We start from the raw sequence: 27,133 nt of genomic DNA on the forward strand, positions 1-27,133 counted from the left end.
CCTATTTATTGCACTAACTACAAAACTTAGCATTGTACAAATATAACAAATCTCATTTGTGGATTAAACATGTTTAATCTTGACTATCAATTGTATACATTCCCTGATTTCTGTGAACACAAAATATTTGAACACAATTCATCAAATGAAAATGGGCTAATTGTTTAGAGCTTTGTTAATCAACATTGTTTATGTCATCTTTGATACCTTGGAATCTTATCTTCTCAGAATATATCATGGAAACACTTATGATCTACAGTATTCCTAGCAAAATTTGAGATAACAGTTTTAGCTGTACTTGTTTAATTTAAATATATAAATAAATATTTTACCTTTAATAGTCACCAACAAGGCAGTTAATTACATTGTTAAATTAACAAAGTTCTGAACAATCAGCCAAGTGTCTTCCAATTAATACATAAGGACGTTAACATTGAACTACTATTCAAATAAAACTAAAGCCATTTATGGTTGTAAACTGTACAAAACAAATTCATAAGACATGAAAAGAGAATGAATGAAATAAATTACATTTCAAATAAATATGACTCCCATTATTTTATTGTATATAGGTAAATTAATGGCAAAACGTTACACAAAGACAAATACCAAAAAAATATCCCATAAGCTAAAACAACTATGACTATTAAATGTTAAATTAAAATGCAAAAACAAATCACACAAAAAAGAAAGAGAACAGAGGGCAAACAAAAAATAGAAGGAAAGGGAGAAATAGATTCTATTTACAAAGTGCTTTCTTGACTTAGATAATAATACAAACTGTTTAAAAGATAATAAGCAGGCATTTAACAACAGCCCCAAATTAAATTCTTGGAATAAACTCACACAACCATTCATGAAAACAATTCCATCATTTTTCACAAAGGCACACTATTTTTGATAAACTGGTGCATGAAATAACATTGATTACCTAACTTCTTTCCGTTACCCTGATAACATAGTTATCCAACAAATAAAAATCTACTTTTTTTGCCTTCCCCAGCCCACATTATGAGGTTTACTTACTAACCCTTATAATTCCGTAATGATAAAAATTATTCAAAATATGACTATCTGAGAGGTTAAAACTCTTTCAGGTCGGCTGTATGTGTGTGAGTAGGTCAAAGTTGGTCAAGGTCAGTCAAGGTTGGTCAAGGTCAGTCAAGGTTGGTCAAGGTCAGGTTTGGCTAAAAAATCATTATTAATTGTGGCCCAGTGCTGAAACCACTAAAATATTCAAATGCAATTTCAACACAGGTTGCAAATGATACATAGAAAAAGCAGTACAACAATGAAAACGCTGGAATATCATGTATCTTACAAAACCTTAGCATGATCCAAGATAAGTATGTATAAATATTACCAAGATAATCTAGGAGATTGAAGGCAATATAAGGAGAGTCTATGTTTTGGTTTGAGGAGAATCTCAGTTTTAGAGATAAAAAATATTTTAGAGTTTAAATACGTCATAAGTCACTTTTTCATCCCTTCTCTAGATCAAGAACTGCATTATTAAATAATTGTACATAATGATGAACTGTTATCAAAGGCCACTATTACAAAATACTCCTGAAAACATTGATTTCTGTGATCGCATGTCAAATTCAATTTCGTTCTGACAACGAAACTCAACAAATTGCCTCGACTTCTATACCTTCTATAGCACCAAAATCAACTCATTGTAAAATGAAAGACAAACATGAAATTAAGGTCTACAGTCTACTTACATTAAACTAATCAATACACACCAAACTTAACATGAAACAGTTATGGAGGGGGTACCAGTAGTTACTGAAAAAAGATGTTTGCACAACCATATCATAAAAAAAGAAATATATCTGGTTGGAGGTCGCCAAACTGTATAAGTTGGTTTTCTCCAGACACTCCAGTTTCCAAAACAACACAAACACAAGACCACAATCTCAAACAAGAATGTTAAAGCTGCACTCTCACAGATTGAACATTTTGACAACTTTTTATTTGTTGTCTTGGAACGAGCCAATTTTTGCGAAAATCCATGGAAACCAGTTATATAAGACTGCTGACAAAAAGTTAGATTGATGATTTTTATATTAAAGTTCAAAAATTGATGTTTTATGCATTTTTCTTAAACAGTTATTAACGGTTTAAGCCATAAAACATTAATTTTCGAACGGAAATATGAAAATGTACGATCTCATTTTTTGTCAGCAAACTTATAAACCTGGTTTGCAGATATTTATGCAAAATTTTGCTCTTTTCAAGACAAAAAATAAAAAAGTTGTAAAAATGGAATATCTGTGAGAGTGCAGCTTTAAGTTCATATAATTTTTTTCACAACCAGGGTAAAAAAAATCGGTTTAAACTTCAGAAACATCAACAAAGTAAATGTTATATGAACAGAATTATTATGATTTTTGTAAAATATTTTTAAACACATGGATAAAAGAACAAAATATTTGCATTGTTATTTTTGAAAAAAATTAAAACTAAAAGGTCAAACATAAAACATAAAATAATTAAAAGTATGATATTAAAATATCTTTTAGAAGTTAGATGTAACCTTTAACAAAATTCAGAGAGAAAGACAAACAGTTCAAGTTTTCATTTAAAATTCATGCATCATGTGGACAAAGAGAAATTTTACAATAACTAAAATGCAGTTATTTACCCCAAATGTGAATAAAATATTGCCCATGTTCTAGAGATCGTATAAATGGATTTGGAATATAAAAAAAAACAGGTTTCCCTGTGTACTACACAGTTTTAAGCGATGTTACCCGATTATTATGAGTATCTTCTATCCTAGCACATTAACTATCCTAGGCTATTATCTACCGTTGAACACGTGCATTTTTCCTGTTATTTGAGGTAAAATTCACACAATAGAATCTAAGGTACCCGGTACAATGTTTTATAGTTTTCACACAAATCCTGAATGTTAACAAGAGCAGCAGGAAGCGAACATCAATGCTTTTCTGTATATTTTTCAGTTAGAAAGGGGCATAACTGCATAAACAATCAATAAAGTCCGAGTTAAAGTTTACCAATTTTCATTTGAATATTTGAGCTTTATTTCAATTATGGCCAAGGTAATTAAGTTTTTGAACAATGACAGCGACAAAACTGATGTCAATGCCTATGCCACCAAGCTATTTCAATAACTTTTCCTTTACTTCGAAAAACAGACAAGATTAAAATCAAATCCCTGCGGAAATTATCAAATCTATCATTTTTTACTTTATTTTTTTTTCAATTACAGCAAATACATACACCACCAATAAAGGGAATTCGCTATTGATTAAAAATGACATTATACATAAAACAGTCTGAGCCTGTTCTGATGAAACAAGTATTTTCCAAGATGAAACATCGAAATATCACGAAAATGGCTTCATCATAAGAAAATTACAATAACAGGCCTGAAAAATGACAATGGGCTATAAAATTAAACACTGATCAACTTTTTTCATGGAATTTTATGGATAGTCTAGATATAAGATTTCAATACAATTACAATCCATATCTAAAGGTGATACCAGAGAGCATGCTTGAGTGAACGCCAACATTCATTTGTTGTTTTTCAGTCCAAAAAAGGTATAAATCAACAATAATTACAGCCAGAGTTATGGCCCTTGTTATGCATGTGCACACTGTCTCTGGCAACATGTTAACCACATTTCTTTTTTTCACACTCTGAATACAGACGAGCAAAAAAAATGTGCAAAAAGTTCAAGAGTACTTGTCATTGATGTACTGTAAAAAAAAAAATCAAACAATTTAAGATCTAAGATTATCACTTTCTTTACAAAGAACATAAAACTCTATTAAAGCTTTAAATTGAACTAGTCTGTGTTTGGCTTCTTCATTATATTCTTACTTTCAAAGAAAGAAAGAATTACACAATCTTTTACATGTAATACTGTATATATCATAACAGGTTTGATCAATCATTAACACAATAGTGTGTTTCTTATAATTAAGCTGAAGCAAATTTACACAATAATCTACATAATGGAGGAATAACAGAAATATAGTTTCAAATTGTTGAATTCCTCTTCTATCCAACGCTATAAAAATATGACATACTTAAAGCTGTGTTTTAAACACTAAGCTGCAAGCAATTGAAAATGTGTCTGTTATTTATCTCTTTCTGGAAGAAGATTCCTGTCATTACCAGCATTTCCCACAGGGAAAATGTAATTTCAACCGCAACATGTTGAATCAATTCACTTGAACAAATTGTCATAGTTACCATAACAACAATCAACAGGTCTTGTTCGTAGCACAACTTAATGAACAAGGACAAGCAATAAGAAATACTATCACCAGGGGTTCTAACCGGCTGATAATTGTCAATACTTAAAATTAGCCTCTATTTGAGTATGAGGATTCAGGACCAAAGCTACGTAAAGTAATTTATACCTCTTTGAAAATTGTCTCCTAAGTCATTTATATTTGTTTCAATGTATTCCTACTATTTTTGATGCAAAAGTCCAAGCAACAAACAACAATCTCTACAACTGTAAAATAGTCTGAAATTAAAAGCTCACAATCCCGGTTTCAGGATAAATCGTAAATTCTAGATCCCCTATATATATTCTGAATTAATCAGTTATCTAAGCACTCTAAACAAAATATGAAATAAACAATATAGGATATTTCTAGATCTTCATTTCCCTTGTGATGTCATCTAAGAATATTAAACAGATACGTTCATGTTTATTTGAATATGCCACCAGTTCCTTAAAATTCATAATATCTCTTTGTGAGATGAGGGTTCTATTGATATTATACACACTCAATCACATGCCCACTTTTGTACAAGAAAAGTTCCGTTTTGCCATGGCTTTTTACACACAAATACAATTCCTCCCAGTTTTAAGTATGTTCGCACCTGGACTGTGACTACAGCAAGCTTGTGTATGGCTGGCCCTGGCACATTCTAAACTTCACATCACAAGGCCCTGTACAAAGGTTTATGTTCCATCAGCTCCACCGTGGGCCATTCCTGTATTTCTTTGTCTGTGAATTATTCAGTCCTTCACAGCAGTACTGTATACACATTGCCAGTGGCGTAACACAAGGTCAACTCATTCATCTTTGTCAGATTTTTTATAAGCTAAGAACAAGGCCCTAAAGGAATACATTATTTTGTATACTGATCAAATGTTTAGCACAAATATTTCTGTTTTTGTATGCTAGGACCAGGGCCAGTTTTTGTATCGTTTCGCCAGTGGCTTTTGTTTCCTCATTTTGGTAAGCACTATTGGAGATGGGGTGTCATCTTCGAAGGGGTACTGGTTCTCAATCTGCAATGAAACAGGATATTTCGTTGTAAGAATTTAATGTGATATGAAGAGTATGAACCAATAAATCCTGTCATATAAGCTACATAATCCAATAATGTCAAAAACCAGGAAAGTTTACACTGACATTATTAACATTTCCCCAATATAATTACTTTGTGGAACACATGGACCCCCTCGGCTAGAACCAGGACGACATATTTAGATGCTGGTGATAACATGGCTAAGTACAGAAGGGCTTTCAGCTAGCCACAGTTTGTGTGTGCAAGATTACCACAGCATTTAAAAAACTAACCAGGGGCTAGCAACTGTTGGCAATCACTTATTTAGTTGACAAGTAAAAGAATAACAATAGGTATATAGCACATGCCAGGAGTGTATCTTCCTTTTTAGATAATACTCAAGCAAAAATAGCATATTGTTACTCTGAGGAAGTTTAGAAGTATAAATTTGATATCTTGAATGGCTGATAAGTTATTAACAAAAAACACAACATAAAAGTGTGGAAGGATGGATAGGGTGATAACTATAGGGCACCGCAAATATTTGCAGGGCCCTAATAAACAAACATGCATTTTTGTAAAAGGTATGAGATTCTTTAAAGGCAAATACGTTATTTAATTGACCACATTACCTGGTTGAGGATGGGCCTGGTTTTCACGGGAGTTTTTCTAGGAGAATGTCGATACAGATCCATTTCACTGATGTCCTGTCCCCAGCTTATACGACTGGCCTCCTTAGGGGCTGAAATTGTAACTCAAGGGTTCAGAGCCTACAATACCTTTACTGATACTAATTAAATGCAAAGTTACAGAGCAACAGTTCTGAGTATGTCAAAGCTGAGCAAGCAAATGTTTGTCCTTGATTTTTCCTACCATCACACCAATTTACTTAGCATGTTGAAAAGTTTAAACACCTTTCATTTTAGCAGTGTTACCAACGTTATCAGTATGCTTTATGATGAATGATAGTGAACTTTGGCATGACCATAATCACCTCAACAATCTCATCAACTATGATTGCCGGACAAATGGCAGATATCTATTACTGACAAGCCTTCGAAGGTGAATGCACCTCTCAGTTTTGTCATAATAAGATATCAAAGAAATTTCTCTCTTAAATACAAGAAAAAACATTTTGCCCAAGGTCTTCAATCTGATATCTGTGGGAACAAGAAAATACAAGTGAGCCTTTCCCTTGCTTCATTTTGATAAATCTATAATAAGACAAGTAAGACACAAAAAGACAACATTTTTCTGCATCAATCACACCGGCAATGTCAGGTCTCAAGAAGTTTACGAAACAGCTATATCATGTCAGTTGTATTAACGCTGACTGTTTTTTTGAACACATTTTAAGTGACTATTAAACATTTGCCAATTTCGCAAGTTAAACTTTTTGAAGGCATTATTTGAGCTGGGCATGCACTGGTAAATTCACAATATGATCAATTTGAAAACAAGAGCACCGTAACTCAGCAAGTATTAAAAGCCAGAGTTGTAGCCCTTGCTGTACATGTGCCAGAGTTGTAGCCCTTGCTGTACATGTGCCAGAGTTGTAGCCCTTGCTTACATGTGCATACTGTTATGGGCAAAATGTTTAACAAGTTTCATTTAAATGTCTTTTTCGAGTCATGGTCAAGGTTGAAAGCTTTTGTAAGACAACTACTATAATACTTATAAAAAAAACTCTTGCGAAATTAAAATGATTTACAGTAGTATTCAAAATATCTGTTTCCCTGCAAAAATTTGATTATCTACTTCTGAGGAAGACATTTCCCTACCACTTGTGACAAATGAAAAAAATTGGAAAACTAAACGTCTTTTCTTTGATCAATACATCGGATCTATCTCGCTGGCCATGGCAATTTTCTTGCCAAGGTTTAGAGTTGATCATAACTGTGATGTTCTTATTAGTGAAATCAATAATCTCTAATAACAATTCTATAAGACTATATCAAAGGCCTGAATCCTGAATAAGTATAATTAATGTAACACAAATGTGAGCGTCAATCCACATGGTCATTTGTTGGAGGTTATGCGTCTGTCAGAGGTGGTGTAAGTAATCCATTGATAATATTAAAATGTGTTTTTACATATTGACGAAATAATATCCGTTTATTGATCAATTAAATGGTTGATGATACCCAGCATCATGTTAATTATGCTATTCATATGTTGTTTTTTAAGGTTTAAAGTTCAACTACCTCTATTGGCAATGACAGCAAGGAAGTCTGAACAATGGATAAGAATATATCCAAATAATTTCAAGGATACTTACGAGGATAAGATTTGACTATGTTCTGCGATTCATTCATCGTCAGACAGCGAACCCTACGCTTGCCATTCTTCGCTGTGTGTAGCATAGTAAGGTGGTCAAAGCTTTGCTCCCCCTGAAACAGAAACAACTTTTTGTATAAGATAAATTTTAGGGTATTATATTGCCAGTACAAACATTTTGCTTCAAATGTACTATGTTACCTACATATTAAAAGTAATGATGGAAGAAAAGCAATAGATATGAACACATCAACATACCACTTCATTGAAATAAAATAACATTAGAGGCTCTATATTGGCTACAGTTAAGGGAGGTATGTAATTAATAATTTTAAATAATTTGACACGTTTCTTCTAATAATTTGTTTTGAAATACAGACATTTAGCCTTGGTCGATTGTTATAAAGTCTTAAAAATGATTTGTATCACTAATAAATACATAAAACTGCTTTGAAAGAAATGGTTAGTTTGTTTCAAATTAGTTATTAATGAATTGATTTCTTATTCATACATATGGACAAATAGGCAGAAAATATTAGCAGAAATAAATTATTTTTGCTTCAGTAGCCTGGGTAGAATCTGTAGCTTCCTTTGAGGAGGCCAAGAGAACCTGCCCCTGGAGGGTCGGACTTGGAAATATACCCCTGGAGGATGGGACTTAAGCCCACGAGTTCTTGGGTATGAGATGGGTGTTAATTATTTCTTTAACATGTTAATCCTTACTGCATCACTGTTCATGGCTCGATCACCTGTTACCATATATGATTCAAATCATACCTACTGATGGAAACATGTGCAATGGTCATTAACTGAAAATTAAAATACAATTATCTGGTGGAAGCATGTGCAGTTGTTACTGTCTCATGATTTGATATCAGGTGATGTTTGTGAAAAAGCTATGTTAAAGGAGAGTTATAGTACTGAGATTTGTTGCAATAATTAAAACATGGCATCCCAGGGAAATGCAATATTAGGAAATTGATTAACCTCCAATGATTATGCACCAGTCAATTGTAACCACCCCCCTCCCGCCACAGGTCCGGGGGTATACTGGGGATAGCTTCCCGGTGGCCCAAAAGTGCCAAGTGAATGCAGTGGTTTTTCTTCGCAAAAATATAGCAGGGAATGGGCCTAACCTAGGGTCCCTGGGGTGCGTTTGGCGGGGATTTTACCATCTGTTCATCCCCGCAGGACGGGGATTTTATGCGGGGTTGACAGGACCGAAAGTCAAAGTCCCCTCTAAACCCTGGACCTGAAGGGGCCATGGTTACAATTGACTGGTGCATTACAAACTCTTAAAAAATCAAAACCTACACAGGATGGCAAAATAGAATCAAGGTAAAACTATTTTTAGCTGACTGAAGTAGAATTTCCAAGCCTTTGTTGAAAGTGTGTGTAAACCCCAAGAAAAATACAAAACCTACAAAGGATGGCAAAATAGAATCAAGGTAGAATTTTTTTGAAGCTGACTGAAATAATTCCAAACCTTTGTCAGTATTGTGTGTTACCCCCTGTTGGTCTTTCCTCATATCATTGTCTTCAAGTTTTTAATCAATATCCTCATGGAGAATAATGCCAACTGTGAGTGATGCTGTTATTATTATATAAAACTATTGTAAGTTTTGTTAAGACAAAATCCTTTGTTTGCCTTTATACAATATATTGTATTGTGATCTCCCATTTACACTAAAAAAACATTCCATCCTTACAGTCCTCATACTTTTTGAAAATGACCACAAAAACAATTCTTGCCATGTGGCTTGACACATGGTTCATGCAGCACCACCAGGTGGAAATTCCAAATAATGAGATAAATACAGGTGCTGGTCACAGATGCCAAAATTTACTGATTCACCTTGATATCCAACCAGTTATTGTTTAAATTTTGTTTTTACGACCATTAAAATATTCAGTCTTGTCTGTGCAGATTCAAGTGCCTGTATAATATAGCAAGCAGATGTTTCTATTTTATCAAGAGATAAAGGGGCATCATTCGACTATTTTTATTAAGCTAGTTATTTGGACCTTGATACACAGGTTTGTGTATTTAGTTTAAAATAGTCTTCGTTAAATAACCATGCAAGGTTTTTGCATGAAGATCATGCTGTGGCCACCGACAAAGCCCTAGGCTTGGAAAAAATACCTTTATTGTACCTTTCTTTGATTTTGTCTTAAAATTAACTGGCTTATCAAAAATGTAACAAAAAGGGTGGAGCTTAATCAGGCCATAATTATTGCGAAGTTAAATTACATTCAATTATATGCATGTAAGTTGTTGAATTTTGTCCTATACAACGCAGTTATTTCAGCCACTACCCTGATTAAAAATATTACACTCACAATGAGGCGCTCCTTTGTAAATTCACTAATTCAGGTCCAAGGTGAAGTAACTATTATCCTTTAACAAATAACAAGATGTTAAAACACTATTTCCTATTTTTAACCTGAACACAGGGATGTGTATATTGTCAAAGTCAAACAAATGCACTTTGTTTAGAATAGTATAAAACTTTGTTCCTCAATCATGCATATAAATGTGGTATGTTTACGATTCCTTATCAATGACAAAAACAACAACGTCAGAACAATCATGGCAGTGTTGAATGTAAACTGATGATCATTAAACCAAGTGGACAATTACTGAATCACTCAAGTGGTAACCCTGAACACAAGCCCACTAATGGAAACAACAGAGGCTTGAGATTTTGAGGTTTGAGGTTAGACAATAATGTATCAAGTTATGTTCAGACTTACATTGTATAATTTCCTTCTGATAAGTGATACAAAAATTACTGAAGGGAATAGTGACTTAAAAATTACTGAAGTAAAATTAATAGCCTGACTTCAATTTACAAAGATTGGCATTAATTCAATAATAAAGCACTTATTTCCAAAATCATTAAATAATGTGCTTATAGAAACTACATGAATTCTAACGTAAAACAGCATTGTCTTGTTACCAATAAAGACTAATCATTCAAATACAGGATATACTGTTTCATTGAATTCATTTATGAATGGAAGACATTTTTTGGCAGCTTATCAGAATTTCAAAACTAAGCTCATATCAGTTTAATTTTTTTTTCAGAACACTCAATTATTTCACAAGTTGCAAAAACAGGACTTGTATATAAGAGTGATTTTTCAATATACACTAGCAGACTGCCACCCTACAGGCATGTTGGCACTGTAACCAGACCTAAGCCAATACCGACAAGAAAAGCGCTAGATCAGTTCAGAGAGGTTAGAGATACAACATGAAACTCTGTACTCTCCTCACCAGGAATGTTAGAAGGATTTTCATTTTTGGAGTTGCTATGTTTGGATTTTACAGTTTTGTTCTTGTGGAAATGTTTGCACGCTCAATTAAAGGTTTGTATGAAAATTTCGAGTACTTTTTTGTAACATACTTTTGTTTCATAAAGAGGCAGAGAATTAACCAAATACTAGGGTGTATTTGGGATGTATTTAGGCCAAAGTTTATATATATTTTTTAATTAATAGTTGTCGGTTTTTTTATATAGTAAGGAGGAGGAAATTCAAATGAAGAAATAAAAGGTGTGGAAGGCGAAAAAGATGAATAAAAAACCTGGGTTATTCCTTGATTTGTTAAATCTTATTAAATCAGGAGGATGAGACATGCCTGCCTTGTCTGTCCAAATGTCTTGCGTTAAAAGAGTATTTTCAAAATAATAAGTTGCCTTAGTCTTAGCTGAAGTACCTATTTTACAACATGAACCGCATCTCAATAATTTATATTATTTTCCTAGCCACAAAACATGTGTTATTTTCACATTATGTTGAAATCTAGTCAATTTTTTTATCATATCTTATTAACCCTTACCATGCTGCAATGTTGCAAGTGTAGTTAAGTGCTCACTGCTGAGTTGTTTTGAGTGAATGTTAAATATATCACCCATTATAAGCATATTGTCTTATTAGAGCTATTCTTTAATAGTATTTTATTTTTCTTTATAATATGGTCATTAATGAGCACATTTTAAGTTTTTTTTAACCAGCAGCGACACAATATATTTATAGTATATCCTTGTGTAAACCTACATTAACATAAATCAATATTCATTCATTCATGGATGAGCAAAATCAATTCAAGAATGAAAGAATGGATGATTCATTGACTGACTGACTGACTGATTGACTGACTGACTGACGGATTGATCGTAATACCAAATTGGGACGTAATTTTAACTTCAGAATAGCGATTATTTCAGACTAGCGATTTCGATAAAAGATTAACAAGAAACGCCACAATGCGACGAAACCAGGTTTTCAATGATTGACAGAAGAACTATTTTTAGTAACAGTGATCTTGACCATAGGGACCCCAAGCGCAATCACATGAAAGGTATCCATAAACTCTTTCTATAGACCAAGTTTAGTCAAGATATGTCAACCCTAACTAAAGTTATTCAGTTTCATAGGTGAGTTTGACACCGCACGGCCGACTGCCGAACAACGACGTTCGTCATTCTATTAACCAGGTTTCACTTAGTGAAAACCTGGTTAAAAATTAAGTTAAACAAAGAAGGAGTAATATCGGGACCGAAAAATAATTTCGAAATATCGACTATTTAGGATACTGTAAAAGCAATCCCAAGAAGTTAAGGATATGGAAAAAATGTTAATGTTTTTTATTCCTTCTTTTAATATAGCACATTTTCCATTGAATGTGGCTTTCATATAGAATATCTTCCCAATAAAACTCCTTACCTTGATGGATATAACTCTTAACTTTAATTTCTGGCCATTCTGATGCACAAATGGTCAAAACCTGTTCATTATGCATGTGCTTCAACAACAAAAAATACAGGAGCATAAAAGTTAACTTGACAAGTCACAAGTGAAATATACTGTATTTCAAAATAGAAAGGTCAAAAGTCTGACTTCAGAAATGATTCTGAACTTTATGCATGCAGCTATAGAGATGCACTTCACACATGAGGAACCAGTGTAGATCTAGATCAGTAAAACTACTTGCACTAACCGCCAAACATTATCTCATGTTCAAGTTTTCTGTCATAGCAGGCACAAAACTATGGTATGATTACCGGTATATCCTCTTCAGTGTTTTAAAAAGATCATAAATTCTCATTCAGTATTGAACAAAAAAACAATGATAAAATAATAGCATAAAAAACCAAACACATTATAGTGTATTGTTTATATAGTTGCAGTAGTTGCAAGATACAATATGTAAGACTATTAAATAGGAAAAAAGTTTCCTTTCACTTCAATGGGACCTTGTCATGGTAACAAGCACCTGTTCTGTGTCCCACGCATTGTCGCCTGGTGTATGTCATATCTTGTAAAATAATGACAATTGGTAGACCATATGGCTCTGAGATATGGGTTATAGAACACTTAAAATTTATTTGGGTTTTGCAACATTTAGGTACGGCGCTCCCGTAAATCAAAACATAGAAAAACTCTGGCCTTATACGTCTCGATGACTGTAAGGCTTTATTTATGCGTCTCCATGACTGTGAACAAAACTTCATATCAAGGGCTTATATAATCTACAAATCTTGGTTTACTTAATTGCTCAAGTTATTTGTAAGCAGTTGTCAAATTAGGATCCTGATATACATATTTGTTTTAAGTCTTTCTATCATTTTTTATATATACATACAGAATGAAACACACTTCAGAGCATTTCTTTGTGTATAAATATAATAAAATGATATATTCATCTCTAAATCAATATCCATATATTACATTAGATGATGTAGGTGAAAAACATGCCAAACAAACCAGAAAAAACACAGTGAAATATCAACATTAAAATAGATATGGGTCAGCACACAATTGTACATACAAGTTGTATGAGTTCAAAAATATACATATTATATTGAGCTGTCTATATATATATATATATCTATATATATTGGTCTCTGTTCTTAAGTTGAATGACTTTACCTATTCTTAAAGGACAAATGAACTTCATGTATAAAATTATTTAATGTGTCAGCAAAAGGAATGAGTTTTTTTGTGGTCATGTAGCCGACTGAAAAATGTTGTTCAAGCTGCATTTTGAAAGATCCTTTGTGTTTGATTATTGAGTTAATCAATACCATCGATACGTGATGCAGGTGGGGTGCTAGTGCACTACAGTTAGAAATTATGTTAAGCATAATACACCCTTATTAGACCGTATATGTTACAATACATGCACCACACATGCTTCATTTGAGGATAGATTTTTATTTTTTGTACATCCATGCAGTTTGAACATTTAGCCTTGATTGTGCAAATCCATGTAGTGCGTACGTAGAATGAAAAATGAAATAAATATAAGCAATAAGACTAGGCCTAAAAAAAATAATTGTTTGGTTAGGGTTACATCCTTTTCAAAAATAGGTACTAAGGCATACATGTGATAACGTCCCGGACGTCCGGGATTGTCCCGGAAATCGTATCTCTGTCACGGAGTCACTGAGGGTGCATGTTTGTCCCGGAAAGTCATAAAAAAAAAACGAAAAAAAAAAATAATCTCGGAATCGGAATCGATTATCTTAATTTTACCAATGTAAGTCAGCTATTTTGCCTGTCCGGGACACTGGTCGTAAAACACAGGACATGTTGACACTAATCCGTTAATTGGTACGTGTGTCGTCGAGGTCATCGTCAATCACCCGATAATTGATCGGCCTATTGTTGTGCTTAACGAGTGGGGGAGGGTTCTTGTATACAAATTCATTGTTTTCATATGGATTTGTTTGGTCTTATGAATGATAGCTTTTAATTGATGAATTGATATTTTTCACACATTTTACCAACAAACGAGCATGAAGGTACGTTCAAAGAAAGTGACAAAATGAGTAAAAAAAACAAAATTAAAACACGGAAAACATCCCATATTCCTTTCAAATTTCAAAGTTGATACGTCGTTATACTTTTAACAACTTATGCGTCCATAAGGAATTTTAGTGTTTTGACCTTTTTTCTGAACTATCGTGTGTATTTTTACGCCGAAATAAAACTGACGATATGGGGTTTACAGGTGGTTATATAGAGTGCTTTTATCACGTGACCATGGTAAGTCACGTGATCGCTTTATACAGCCGATTGTTGACACGTCTCTATCAAAATTATATGCATCTCCAAACGGAAAAAAGCTCATCGACTGGAAAATCTTCTTTATCGTCTGAAAAATATTGTGTGTCATAAATTGCAAACGTTTTAAATGTGATGAAAAAATAAATATTTTGTAACGCATGTTCTCAAAAGCGCGGGAAAACAGGTGCCCGTATAGTTGTTTATTTCCTGTTTTGATGAAACCGAAAGTAGACTGCATATCCTCCTGGTTAGCACTTCATTTAAAGCCTGGGAAAATATCTGGTGGTTTTATTTTTTCAAGAAAATGCAGAAAAAAAACAACCATGTCAAGTAAAAAATACGTCTTGGCAGTCAAAATAGGTACATTTTCCCGACGTTAAAAACGACTAAAATAGCCCCAGATATGCTATAGAATGCACCACAGACGTTCCCCATTTAAAAAATTTCCGGGGGGGGGGGGGGGGGGGGGGGGGGGGGGGGGCATGCCCCCGGACCCCCCTAGTGTGCGTTGACATTACGATGGGTGTCCCGGAATCGACCCAAGAAATTATCACATGTATGACTAAGGGTAGGTAGGCTTTTTATTTTTTTTTATTTATTTTTTTATTAGGCTTTATAATAGAATGTCATTTTCATCATTGGAGAATGGTGTTAAAGTTATCTTCTATATAAGCAATTAAGGTTTTAAACTACTTATTGAAAAGCAAAAAAAAAAAAATTTTTTTTTTTAGGTTTTTCATTTTTTTTTTTTCAAACTGACTATAAAAATGGTAGGGTCGGGTAACCCGAACCAAATGTATTTTTTTTTTAGGCCCTAACAGAAAAATATTGGCAAAACATACTTCCTAATTTTTCTTTTCAATATTTACCCCAGGTAAACCAAATCATTTTTTTTTTACTCAAGTTGGAATATTGAAGTAGGTTTTTTTAGTAATTAAACCAATTCTAATATTAAAACCAGGTGTTGGATATATAGCAAACTTTACGACATATACTAAGCAGTTTTCTCCCCTTTGATGGAAACTATTGCTTGCGTTCTATTGATCATATTAAGATTTTGGCAAGTGTTTTCCCTCTGTCTACTAAACATTTTTTCATGAGTTTTTACACATTTTTCTCACAGTTTTTCCCTCACATATAAACAAACTATCCTAGGGTATTATCTGCAGTAAGATTTGGTATTGTTTTTCCCAGGATTGCCTTTGATGGAGTTAGAAAAAAATAGATGAGATTCACTACTGTTAACACATTGGAGTTCTACATAATTCAGTTTAAGTTGTTTTAGCGCCTTCCACGGATTCTCATTTGGACGTAAAAATAGGAAGCCATGTATGAATCAATATCAGCAACTAGTCAACAGGTCCAGGAAGCAAAAATGCCAGAAATTACAGACAAAAGCTTTCAACAGTTTATAATGTGTGGTTGTTCCCACATCCATTGATTAATTTCCCAATTTCCTAAGAATTGTCATCACAACATATTCTCTTTTTATGGGATTATATACTGACACACCCTTGTGAAGTTTTCCTGTTCTTCTAGGGATCAAATGTCCACCTTTCAACCTTTTTGCACTTTAAATTAACTAAGAAAGATAGAATAATTAATAAAACTGCCATTTGTGATACTGCATGGATTAATTAAAAGACACTATTAACTAAAAGCTTCCATTTTAAATTGTTCATAAGGTGAACTTTTTTGTTCTCAAGATCAAAAGAGAAGTGTTGTTCCGATTAATAAAAAAAAAAACAGTTTTAAAGTATTAACATTGGCAAAACTAAAGAAAACTATTCATAAGGGATCAGTGAAATGCAATTGCAGGCTGTACATTTTTAGACAATATCGATTTAGTCTCCGGTTTTAAGAAGAGAAATTTTCTTTAAAAGAAATTACCGGTACTTCTCATAAGAATTACTAATCGCTTTTAGAAAAAGTACTGTAACTTAATACTAGCATGGATGAGCACTTTTAAAGTATGTCCAGTTATCATTCCACAGAATTCCCATATATATATATATATATATATATATATATATATATATATATATTTCAAACATAGATCAAAAACTACCAAAGCAAATTGTACACAACTGGTTAACTTTTTGGTTTGGTTTAAGTTACCAAAAATTTTAATTGATTGGTCAATATTTATCAAACATTAAGTATTAACCAATGTAATAATCTAACTATGCAATCCAGCTCAAGGTACCATGTCGACCAACTAACCAAGTTTTATACAATTGGCTGCTGTAACGAAGGTTGAAACAATTACGTGGACAAGAAAAACTGTGTCATTGGTCTACTTGAGTTAATTTCAATTCTCTCTTCGACAGATTCCAGTGATTCCCAGGGAAACAATGGACAGCCACAGAATCAGAGATCACACAATCACATTCAGGTAAACACTGTACAATATTAAGATTTGTAATGTTAATTTATCTGATAATGAATTTAAGTGCAATTAAATGAGACTCCCTTTAACATTTCCATACATTATTGTGCCCTCTGAAGTCCACCAATCTACTAATTCATGAGGCTATCTCCTTGTTTAATATGAATTCAGCTTGATTATACAAAGTCATGTTACAAATTTTATTATTGGAGTTCTTTTTTCATTATAAAAAAACGCTCAATTGGATGAAAACTTCTTCTAAAAACGGACACATTTTCATGAAATATTTTTTAACCTTAATAATTTCTTTGTTACAGACAATTGACAAGTCGCTGGACAACACACCAGAACTGTTAGCAAACAGAGTGAAACAGAGATGTCACAAGTATCAGCCCTCCATTGTGGGAAAAAGGCGTTATTTCCAATTCCCAGTGACAACAAACAAACAAAACAAGCTCATGTTTTGTCCAATGTGTAAGCTTGCATCAACCTACTGGACTCGGTTTTTCAGACTTTTAGATGTGAAAAGCAATAAAACTTACATCACACCTTACGATGTTCCAATATCCGAGGCTCCCGCTACCTCAGAAAGGCTTACAGTACAAGAAGGTGTTTATGACGCAAAATTTGTAAGATATTACAAGTTTCTATTCGTGCGTGATCCTTATTCAAGACTTCTCTCAGCTTACGTAGACAAGATTTTTGCACCCAATCCAACATTCTGGAGTATATTTAAAATACTATCAATCAAACAACATGGAAAAACATACAAAGTCTCACGATGTGGAGCTGATATAAGTTTTGAAGACTATGTACGTATAGTCATACGAGCGCACAGCAAGTCCCCGGATAACACTAATGCCGATTGCCACGATAAGACATTTAATGGTGCGTGTCACCCTTGTGAAGTGCGATATGATTTCATCGGCAAAATGGAGACATTCCCTCAAGATTCTACAATCCTCTTTCAAAAGCTCAAGCTAAATGACACAATTAAAGCCCTTAACATCAAAGGGAAGCAACTCGCTGATGAGGACGCACTTTTGGATACCGTTATCTCCCCTTTCCTGTGGAAAGCAGAGATAGTTAAGTGCATTCCATGGCGTGAAGCATTACTAAGGATTTGGAGAAAACTTCAAGTCCGAGGAGTAATTGGAAAACAGGAAATGCCCCTATCTGAACCTCAGGCACAAGCAATAACAAAAGAAGAATTCATTAAGTTGATCAAAGACACTCAACCTAAGACATCATTTACTGAACGTAAGAAACAACGACGTGAGGCCATGATAGAGATATATGGAAAGGTCAGGTTGGACTACCTCAAACAAATTCAGGAAATTTACAGAAAGGATTTTGACTTGTTTGAATATAACAGTGACAATCAGGATATATTTCATGTTAACAGATCTTATATAAAACAGTATGGTTTCCTGGAAGTATAATAATGATTTTGTACTGAGCAGTTAGGTCTAAGTGTGATACTCAGGTTTTTTACATGTAAAATTGTTGGCCATTTTCAGTATTTTATTTATATGAATAATCACATATAAAGTTTGATAATAATCTTATTACCGGTATTACCCAATTATTTTTATGTGAGTGTATTTGGTATTGACCAATTGTTATTCAACAACATTTTCCCTAATTATCCTGAAAATAACTCATCAACAGTCTTATTAGTTCTAATGTAGCTGTTAGATTTGCATACAACATTTACAAAGGTGACGCAATCTGCAAAAACAAGGCCATGTGTGAAAATGTCCAATTACGGCCAACTTTGCACTATCATTAGGCTATAAAGTGGCATTCTCAATAGAAGTTTTGGTATAACTTTTATATATTCTTTTTTTCTCTTGAAGACCGTTTGAATAATACCAAATTATCAATGGGATCACCAGGTTCCAAAATTCCCATAATAATACATTAGATATCTGATCCTCTACTTTATAACACCCACAGAGAAGTTTGAATGTCAAGCAGCACAGAAGCATTGAGAAAACAGGAATATCTTGTATAAAAATATTCTCCAAGTAAGCATTAATTTTGTGTTCAAAGCATATTGATAATTATCAATTAAACGGTGCTAAATGTCCTTCAAAATAAATGTGCATGCATTTCCAACTATTAACCAAAACAAATATCACAGAATTTTTTGGACTGGTTGCATTATTCTTCAAAAAGCAACCATTCAAATGTTGAAAGTTGGTTGCTAGCATATTTACTGAAGCAAAAGAACATTTCGTTCAACTACATGAAATAACAGGCTTTTAGTAAGTGTCCAAAATTTGAAATCATATCAGTATGAGATAAACAAAATTATGAGGACATAGAATACTGATAAAATATGGTCGGGTCTCAGTCAGATAAATATAAACCTCTTTATCGCTGGTCAGACAAAGTGATGGTCAAGCAAAAGGCTTATGACTAGGAGTAATAGAATAACAGTACTCAAATCATTTTTAAGATACCCATTTATTCTAAAAGACAGGAGTCATGCTACTCATTTGGTCATCTTCACTGACAACAGATTTCATCCCCTAAAGCTTTCAGTGCCAAAAGAAAATAAATGTGCCTGTGATTGAGATATAAAATAGTATTGATTCCTTGGCATGCTTACCATATTGTTGACAGACCTTCCCTGAGCCTCAAGGATGTCTTCTTGCAAGGAACAGTCACTAATATCGCCAGCCAAGCCAGTCTGCAAGAGTAACTTCCCTTTATTCATTCATGTAAAAACAGTATTTCTAATGATGCTTAATTGTTCCTTAGAAATAGGAAGTTGTGAAATTCACTCCTCATGACGAATGTTTGACAGAAATTACCAAATGCATTAGCAGATTGTAAACACTAGGAAAGAGAGCACGTATTTAGAACTGAGGTCTTTATATTGTAGATATATATAAACCTGAACATTAATGCAAAGCCTAATCAGCATTGCACACAATCAAGAAACAACAGAAGCCGTAATTTAATTAAATGACAATTAACAACTTTGTCCTTTTTATCAAGTTCTATATTAATCTTACTCGACAAGCTGTCATCATTTAAAAATTGCAACATGAATTCTAAACTATGTGTATATAAAAACTTTCTTAAACAAGGATATGATGACTTCACATGACATTTACACAATCATTTACTGATGAAGTATGGAGTGTACCCCGTCTTATAAACGAGTCAAAACAAAAAGTACCAGATTTCATGGGCAAAGTTAGGGGGTCGTCTTATAAGGGGATTGCCTTATAGTCGAGGAAATACTGTAGCTCAAAGTCTGTATTTATAATACATCTTAAGTCATTACCTTACTATAGACCATTTCCGAAGTTCCTCACTGGTCATGAATATAACATAATTTCTGGGTATTGTCTTAATACATTATTTTCATTAAATTTTTAACAAATTTCAAACTATTATTAAAAATCATTTAATTTGACTATGAAAAGTGTAGGAAATTGACTCAAATTAGGAAATGACTCAAGATGTTTTATGAATACCACCTCAGAATTACTGCTTTTTTTAGAGTATTAGAGAGCCCATTTACCGGCAGTTGAAGATCAGACAGTCGATGGGTGTTGGTTTTGTCACGCAGGGCAGAATGGCGGAGAGCCCGGGTCACATCAGGAGCGCCCGCCTCCAGAATGCTGTCCTCATCCTGAGAGATAGGTTTTTCAAATGTAATTATCATCAAATATTACATAGAAATTATTTTCTTGTGAATTTGTACCAAAATCCCAAAATTTGACTCTTGATAATCTTTGCTAAAATGCTAACCTCATGTGAATTCAGTTATGCTACAGTATCATAAGGTGTAGCTCTACAAGCAGCTATTTAACACCACCCCTACATAGGAGTGAAAGGTATAACAGTATAAATTTACCTCGCAAATGTTAAAACTGCCATTCATGTCGGAAGCCCTCATACTGCCGTTCAAACTAGACTCCTGGTCACCACTGGATCTTCTTACGCCATTGGATCTTGACCTCTGTTTGTTTAAATTTAAACTGTCATTCAAACTGAGTCTCCGCCTACCCTCTACACTTTCACTGTCTATCAGGTTCTTTCTCCGCCTCCTTTGAGATCTACCAGTGTCATTCAAGCTGCTGTTTTGCATACTCTCATGATAATTTCCACCAGCATCATATTTACTCCTACTAGAAGTCCCAGCATAGCTGTTATTGAGTCTATGATCCCGCCTCCTTCTGGATGGAGGTCGGGCCATTATATTCGAGTCATGCCCACTGATGGCTGGGCAGCTGTCATTCAAATTGTAGCCCCGTCTACCCCTAGATCTAGGCCTGTCAATCATACTGGAGTCTAGCCCACTGATGGTTGGGCAGCTATCATTCAAGCTGTAGCCCCGCCTCCTGCTATCCAGAGGGAGGGACATATTGGCAAGCTCCTCCTCAGCAGCCATTCTCCTGTCATTGCCACAAATCAGACTGTTGTTTCCACCTGAAAATGTGAATATGATTTATAAATTGCGCAGAGGAATATGCGAGAGCCTTTGTAAAAACTTGCATTTATGCAATTGTACACCTCTGTTTAAGTTCAATCATAATTTATTTTCATGTTCACCTTACCTAACAGATAATAACCTATCTACCTTTCTACCCCATTTTAATACTCACTGATACAAATATAAAACTTTAAAATACATTGCATATTTTTTTGTTTTTAAATGATAGAAAACACCATAAAACTTTATTATTTCATGCTTTCTAGTTATTATTCACCTTTTCACTCATTTTAGCCCGTTTCACTGTAGAAAGTGAATGAAATCACACATAGTTCTTGGAAGACAAATCAACGATGCCATTTGGCTAAATTTTGGACTGATTTTCTATTAAATAATTTTCGATGAATTATAAAAACAATAACAACATAAACATTGTTTGTTTCAATATAAGATATTGTAATTTATTTCAGTCAAAAAAATAGCATTTGGTTCTCACTCAGTTTATTACTATAATATATTGCTCTCTTACACTGAAACAACCATTATCTTATCCTCTAAGCAAAACATACCTTGTAATTTTCTTGTCCTGGCCTCTCCAGTGTAGCATTTCCACACAGTTTTGGTCGTGAAGTCGTCAACATTCGTCTCTTTCACAACATGTTGCGGAGCCACATACGTCCCAAACTGCAAAGACGAACTCTGCTCCAAACTGGACTCACGGTCTAACAAAAGAGTAACATAAAATTATTTGCAATCAATTTCAATGTCAGTACTATCCATGCCTTCTCACTCAAAAGGTAAAAACAGTTTTGAATCGGGGTATCTTTAACATTTCAGCTACAAAATAAATTTTGAGTATGTGAAAAGTCTGTTTAATATTTTTTTGTTTTGTTTCAGGGAAAATGTAAGCGAGAGATATTTGTACATTAGCATTATCAACATGCGCAACAATCCTTCAATTTTTTAAAATGAAACTGACCTACTCGTTACTGGACATTATCTTAGGAAGAAGCCTTTAGTGGCAACTTACCTTGTAAAGAACTGCTGCTATTCTCAGCCAGCGTCCTAACTGAAGTGTTCATAGTCTCGTCAAGTACCTCAAAACCTGATTCGTCCACATCACTGACATAGAGGTTGAGAATCTCTTTACACAGGTCCGACTCACTCACGCCCCTGTTTTTATGGAGTGCTCGCTTTGCTGGAGAGTAAACCTGTCCAACATGATGGTCCATCCATTTGTTATATTTAGCATTAGAAATATGATCAGGAGCTTTTGAATGCTTCATTGGAGACTGGAATTGTCTCCCTTGGGTGAATGAATTCTCCATTTCTCTCTGTTGTTGAGGTTGTCTCCCTTTGTTAACAGAAAGATCAAGAGGCGAAGGACATGGTGAGTTGCCATGGAAACTGGCATAGTAAGGATTATTTCTGGAGAAACTAGTGCTCGGGCTGTGCATCACCGAATGTGCTCTTCTCAACGCTTGTTTACGTAAATCATTTTCATGCTGACTTGCACCATTAAATGTTGAATTCAGTCTGTTATTTTTATCTCGCTTATTAGATTGTTGATGGCTGAAGGAATGATTGGCTGCGTTGTATGACGATGGATTTGATACAGAGCTATCAAGCTCATAGGCATCTGAATTGAATGCACAACTGTCATTAAAATCACACTCACTTGACCTAGGGTCTTTCAATCTCAAAGTTTCATGATATTTTCTTACAGAATAACTGCATTCAGCAAAACTCCCTTCAAAACTGACATTGGTGAAACTGGCATCCTGGCTTACGTTGATATCCACACTAGTTTTGCTTAAATGTGACTCAGAAACTTTGGTCTGTCTGTTTCCACTTTGATCCTGCAGTGAAAGATTCATGTTCATGCTTTCATTCACTCTAGGGTTTATTGGGTAATTTACCAATGGGCTATCTGACTCAGTTTCATGTTTTCCTTGGACTTTTGGACTTGACATTGGTGTTTCAATAAGATGTGACTTTCTTTGGAAATCTGGTCTAGCCTTCGTAGGGTTCCATAAATCTTTAAAATCATCAGAGTTTGAATTTTCCATGTACATAACTTCACCATTATCAAAATTAACCTCCTGAAAATTTACAGAGTAAGGTGAAACTTGCTGGTCAGAATTAAAGACCCCATCTTTGTCATTATCACAGTTTCGGTCTTCCTCTGAACCCTCGCCTTGTTCCGGGAATGCACTGAATGTCTGCTGCATGAGCACTGAAGTGTTTTTATTACCAACATGAGTGTCAATTTCTTGCATAAGATTGAAAGACTGAATAGAAGAATCTAAATCCAGTTCAATTCCATTTTGATTGGCACCCTTTCTAGGTAAAGTCTGCTTGTATGACCCAGATGAAAATGAACTAGAAGAAGATGGACTTGAACCAGTTTCATCATCAGACGAGTTGTCATCCGATAACAGCATCTTTCCAGTCTGTGGAGATGCTATACACATGTGTGAACAGTCTAAAACATCGTCCTCATTTTCACCAGAACTATCTTGTGTGGAAGAATCTGAGCCTCCATGGCAACTGTCGCCTTGGCAACTACATGAGCACTGGGATTCGTCATCACTACAGGTGTCACTGCATTCATCCCAGCAGAGATCACTCATAGCTGGCACTTTGTTTAAATCACGTGCACTTGGCTTACATACTTGACCAGTTTCACTGTAAGGTTTATCAGACAGTAATTGACTACCTCTGGTCAAGAGTGACTGCCTTTCATTCACGTCCTGTGAATTTTCAGTATCACATGGGTCATCTACAGCTGTCCAGGTTTGTTCACTTTCCCCAATTGTTAAGCCTCCTGTATCTAGTTCATACAGATGGGTGTTGGAGCTACATGTATTCAATGGAGGTGTTGGGGTCTTTCTTTTCTCACAACATTCTGCATTTGAATTTCTGTCCTTACAGCCACAAATACAATCAATACTTTCTGCTGAGCTAGCATGAAGGGCTGATGTCATGTTACAAATACTCTGGGTTATATCCTCTATAGATTCAACCTCAACAGAAAGTCTGCTTGCTAAGATTCCCGTTACTTTATCCTTTTCATCATCAGATAGTACCTCTTTCATAACTGGTGATTGACTAGGAGCATCATGACGAACTCTTTTTGAAGACACTTGTTCTTTCTTGGCTTTGGGAGGCTTATGATTTCGTCTTTCAGTGTGATTCATATCAACCATTTCAACCTGTTCCAAATCTATTTGCTCATTACTTGAATTAAAAAGTTTTGCCTTGTGCTTCCTAACACTGAACTTCTTTGATTTCTTACTCAACTTATGGACTAAAGCTTTGCTGTCTTTTGAATCACTAACACTGCTTGATATGGATGCAGCATCCTCTTGTGAGGATACACTGTCCTTTGACCTGTGCCGAAATCTTCCAAAGAACCCTTTACTAGCATCACTTACAGTCCGCTTGATTGACTTACATCTAGCAAAGGCACTGTTTTCATTCACAAAAAGTCTAGCTGGACTTATTGTCTGTGGTAAAACTTTGTGTGTGGCAATTTGTGGGGAAACTACTGGAATTGGATCCACTATTTCTGCCACTGAAGAGAAATTGTCATTGGCCGACATTTGCTGCTGTACAAGCAATCTGGCTTCTGCAGATTTAGTTTCATCTGTTTTATTTGCATGAATGTTCATCAAAACGTTATCTAAAGAATGATTATGAAATTGACTAGAAGTTAGTGAGGTATTCAATGTTCTGCTTCGAGCAACAAGTGTCTCATTATTGCTATGCATTGCATTAACTGGTTCAGTTTGTTCTTTTAGAGTCACATAATCGCCACAGTCTCTGAAAGAATTATGTGGAAGTGGCGTAGGACAGACAAGTGGCGGTTCAGTGTCTGTGTTTTCGGAAAGCTGATCATCATTATCTGACTGTAATAATGCTAATGTTTCATTAATGCCATCAGTTTCACTGGATGGTGTTTCAATGTAAGAGGAAGCTGTGTTTCTTTGATCTTGAACATTGGCATCCTTATCATTATTCAACCCTTCTACTTTTTCAAGTTGAGAATTGTTTAGGTCTTCTGAGCTATCTTTCACAACATTTTCATTGTCACTTGAACTTCTGCTGTCCACTTCATTTACTGGTTCAAGTTGTGATTCGTTAAAGCCTAGAATCTGTTGTTCTTGTCTTAATCTTTCTGCCTCTCTTCGGGTAAATGAAACAAACTGTTCTGGGCTACTCTTCTCTGACATAAGAAGACTGCAGTCTATTCCACTATCTGCACTGCCACCGAGCTCAATTCTTCTGGCATTTGGCGTGGAATTTACTTGTGGATGTACTAATTGATCAACCCTGCGAACTGATGGTGCCGACAAGTTTCTGAACAGTTCATGCGGTACACTCTCAAGCACCGAGACATCATCATTCAAAACACTGTAAGATTGTGTATCTATTTGTGACAACAAAGATGTATTTTCATCGACCTGCTGCAAATCATTATTAGTTCCAGTTCTCTTGAGCTTTTCTTGCTTTCTAGGACTATGAAGTGGAGGATCTGTTTCAAAGTTGATAATAGAAATCTCATTTTGAGTGTTTTCTAGATCATAAGGTGTAAACCCAGACTGGTTAAGCTGTCCAGCATTTTTGGTCCCTGCATTTCCAGCTTTTCTGTTACGACGCAAGCTTGACAAAATTCTCCGGGGAAACCCAGATATATTTCTTGAGTCTTTTGATGCCATTTTCAGTTACTCTGAAAAAATAAACACATCAATTACATGGTATTCAACCGCATTAATTGCAGAAACTAATGCACGTTCAATACAATTGTTTCAATGCCTGACTGAGAAATTTACATATTATCCGATTACTTTTATAATCCATGCCTAAGATGCCTCCGGAAAAGCTGTAACATTTACATACTCAAGTAACTTACTCGAAATAAAAATGTAATGACTGTTTTGCAGAGAGTCCTCAGTATGCAGTAAAGATTGAATATTGGGCTAATACTAAAACCTGAAGATCTGATACATGGTTACAAATTATTCATTTAATGCCTTTAATTGAATTAATAATGTTCTGCACTAAAATAAAACTTAAAAGCTATGATGAAAAAAAATCTAAGTATGTGAAACAGTGAACAGCAGTCCAGGTTTAATATTAACATTCATACATATTTTAAATTATTTTCAATCAGTGTGCATTATTTGGCTTCTAGATTCTACAAAAAAAACATTGACCAAAGGCTTGATTGTCGAAACCCACCCTGTCTGTGTGTGTTCTTATTAATGATATAGATTTTAGTTACCACAGTATCAGGTGTTTTTTATATCTAGATTCATTTGTAATGATTACCAAACATCCATCTGTTCACATGTTAATTGATCAGACGAAGCCTAAGTCAAGTTTAAACTGTTTATTGTTCGTTTCTTTTCATTTTCAAAATTAATGTTAGGTCTTCTCGTATGCAATCATAATCTGGTATTTGTGCAATGCATAATAACCCAATTATTTCATCCTTACCGTAAATGACTGGAACCAATTAGGGATAGCATTTGTTTTATTCATTTTGTTGTTTAATTTACTGCAACAAAGCTTTGAATTTCCCGTCAATTAACAATACGGAAGTACTTGACTGGTGGCTTTCATCTGACGCGTATTTTGC

General features: G+C 34.5%; 2 protein-coding genes across 3 annotated transcripts; one reads left to right on the forward strand and one right to left on the reverse strand.

Annotated features, from left to right (window-relative positions):
• LOC128234415 (uncharacterized) lies at positions 1 to 27,093 on the reverse strand. Its single transcript, XM_052948648.1, has 9 exons — positions 26,992 to 27,093; positions 22,520 to 26,221; positions 22,059 to 22,211; positions 20,911 to 21,485; positions 20,575 to 20,685; positions 19,651 to 19,731; positions 7,569 to 7,680; positions 5,923 to 6,032; positions 1 to 5,291 (listed from the first exon to the last, which is right to left on the reverse strand). The coding sequence occupies exons 2-9, from the start codon at positions 26,208 to 26,210 to the stop codon at positions 5,181 to 5,183; spliced, it is 4,944 nt and encodes a 1,647-aa protein (XP_052804608.1). The 5' UTR covers positions 26,211 to 26,221; positions 26,992 to 27,093; the 3' UTR covers positions 1 to 5,180.
• LOC128234422 (carbohydrate sulfotransferase 9-like) lies at positions 10,229 to 18,869 on the forward strand. 2 transcript variants are annotated; one of them, XM_052948669.1, is made up of 4 exons: positions 10,229 to 10,284; positions 10,656 to 10,939; positions 16,975 to 17,039; positions 17,351 to 18,869. In XM_052948669.1, exons 2-4 carry the CDS (start codon positions 10,825 to 10,827, stop codon positions 18,473 to 18,475), a joined length of 1,305 nt encoding a protein of 434 aa, XP_052804629.1. In that variant the 5' UTR covers positions 10,229 to 10,284; positions 10,656 to 10,824; the 3' UTR covers positions 18,476 to 18,869. The 2 variants fall into 2 exon arrangements, with proteins under 2 accessions (XP_052804629.1, XP_052804620.1); XM_052948660.1 differs by lacking the exon at positions 10,229 to 10,284 and adding an exon at positions 10,310 to 10,391.
• Positions 27,094 to 27,133: the final 40 nt, after the last annotated feature.

This window comes from Mya arenaria, chromosome 1 (assembly GCF_026914265.1).
Source record: "Mya arenaria isolate MELC-2E11 chromosome 1, ASM2691426v1".
In the NCBI taxonomy this organism is placed as follows: domain Eukaryota; kingdom Metazoa; phylum Mollusca; class Bivalvia; order Myida; family Myidae; genus Mya; species Mya arenaria.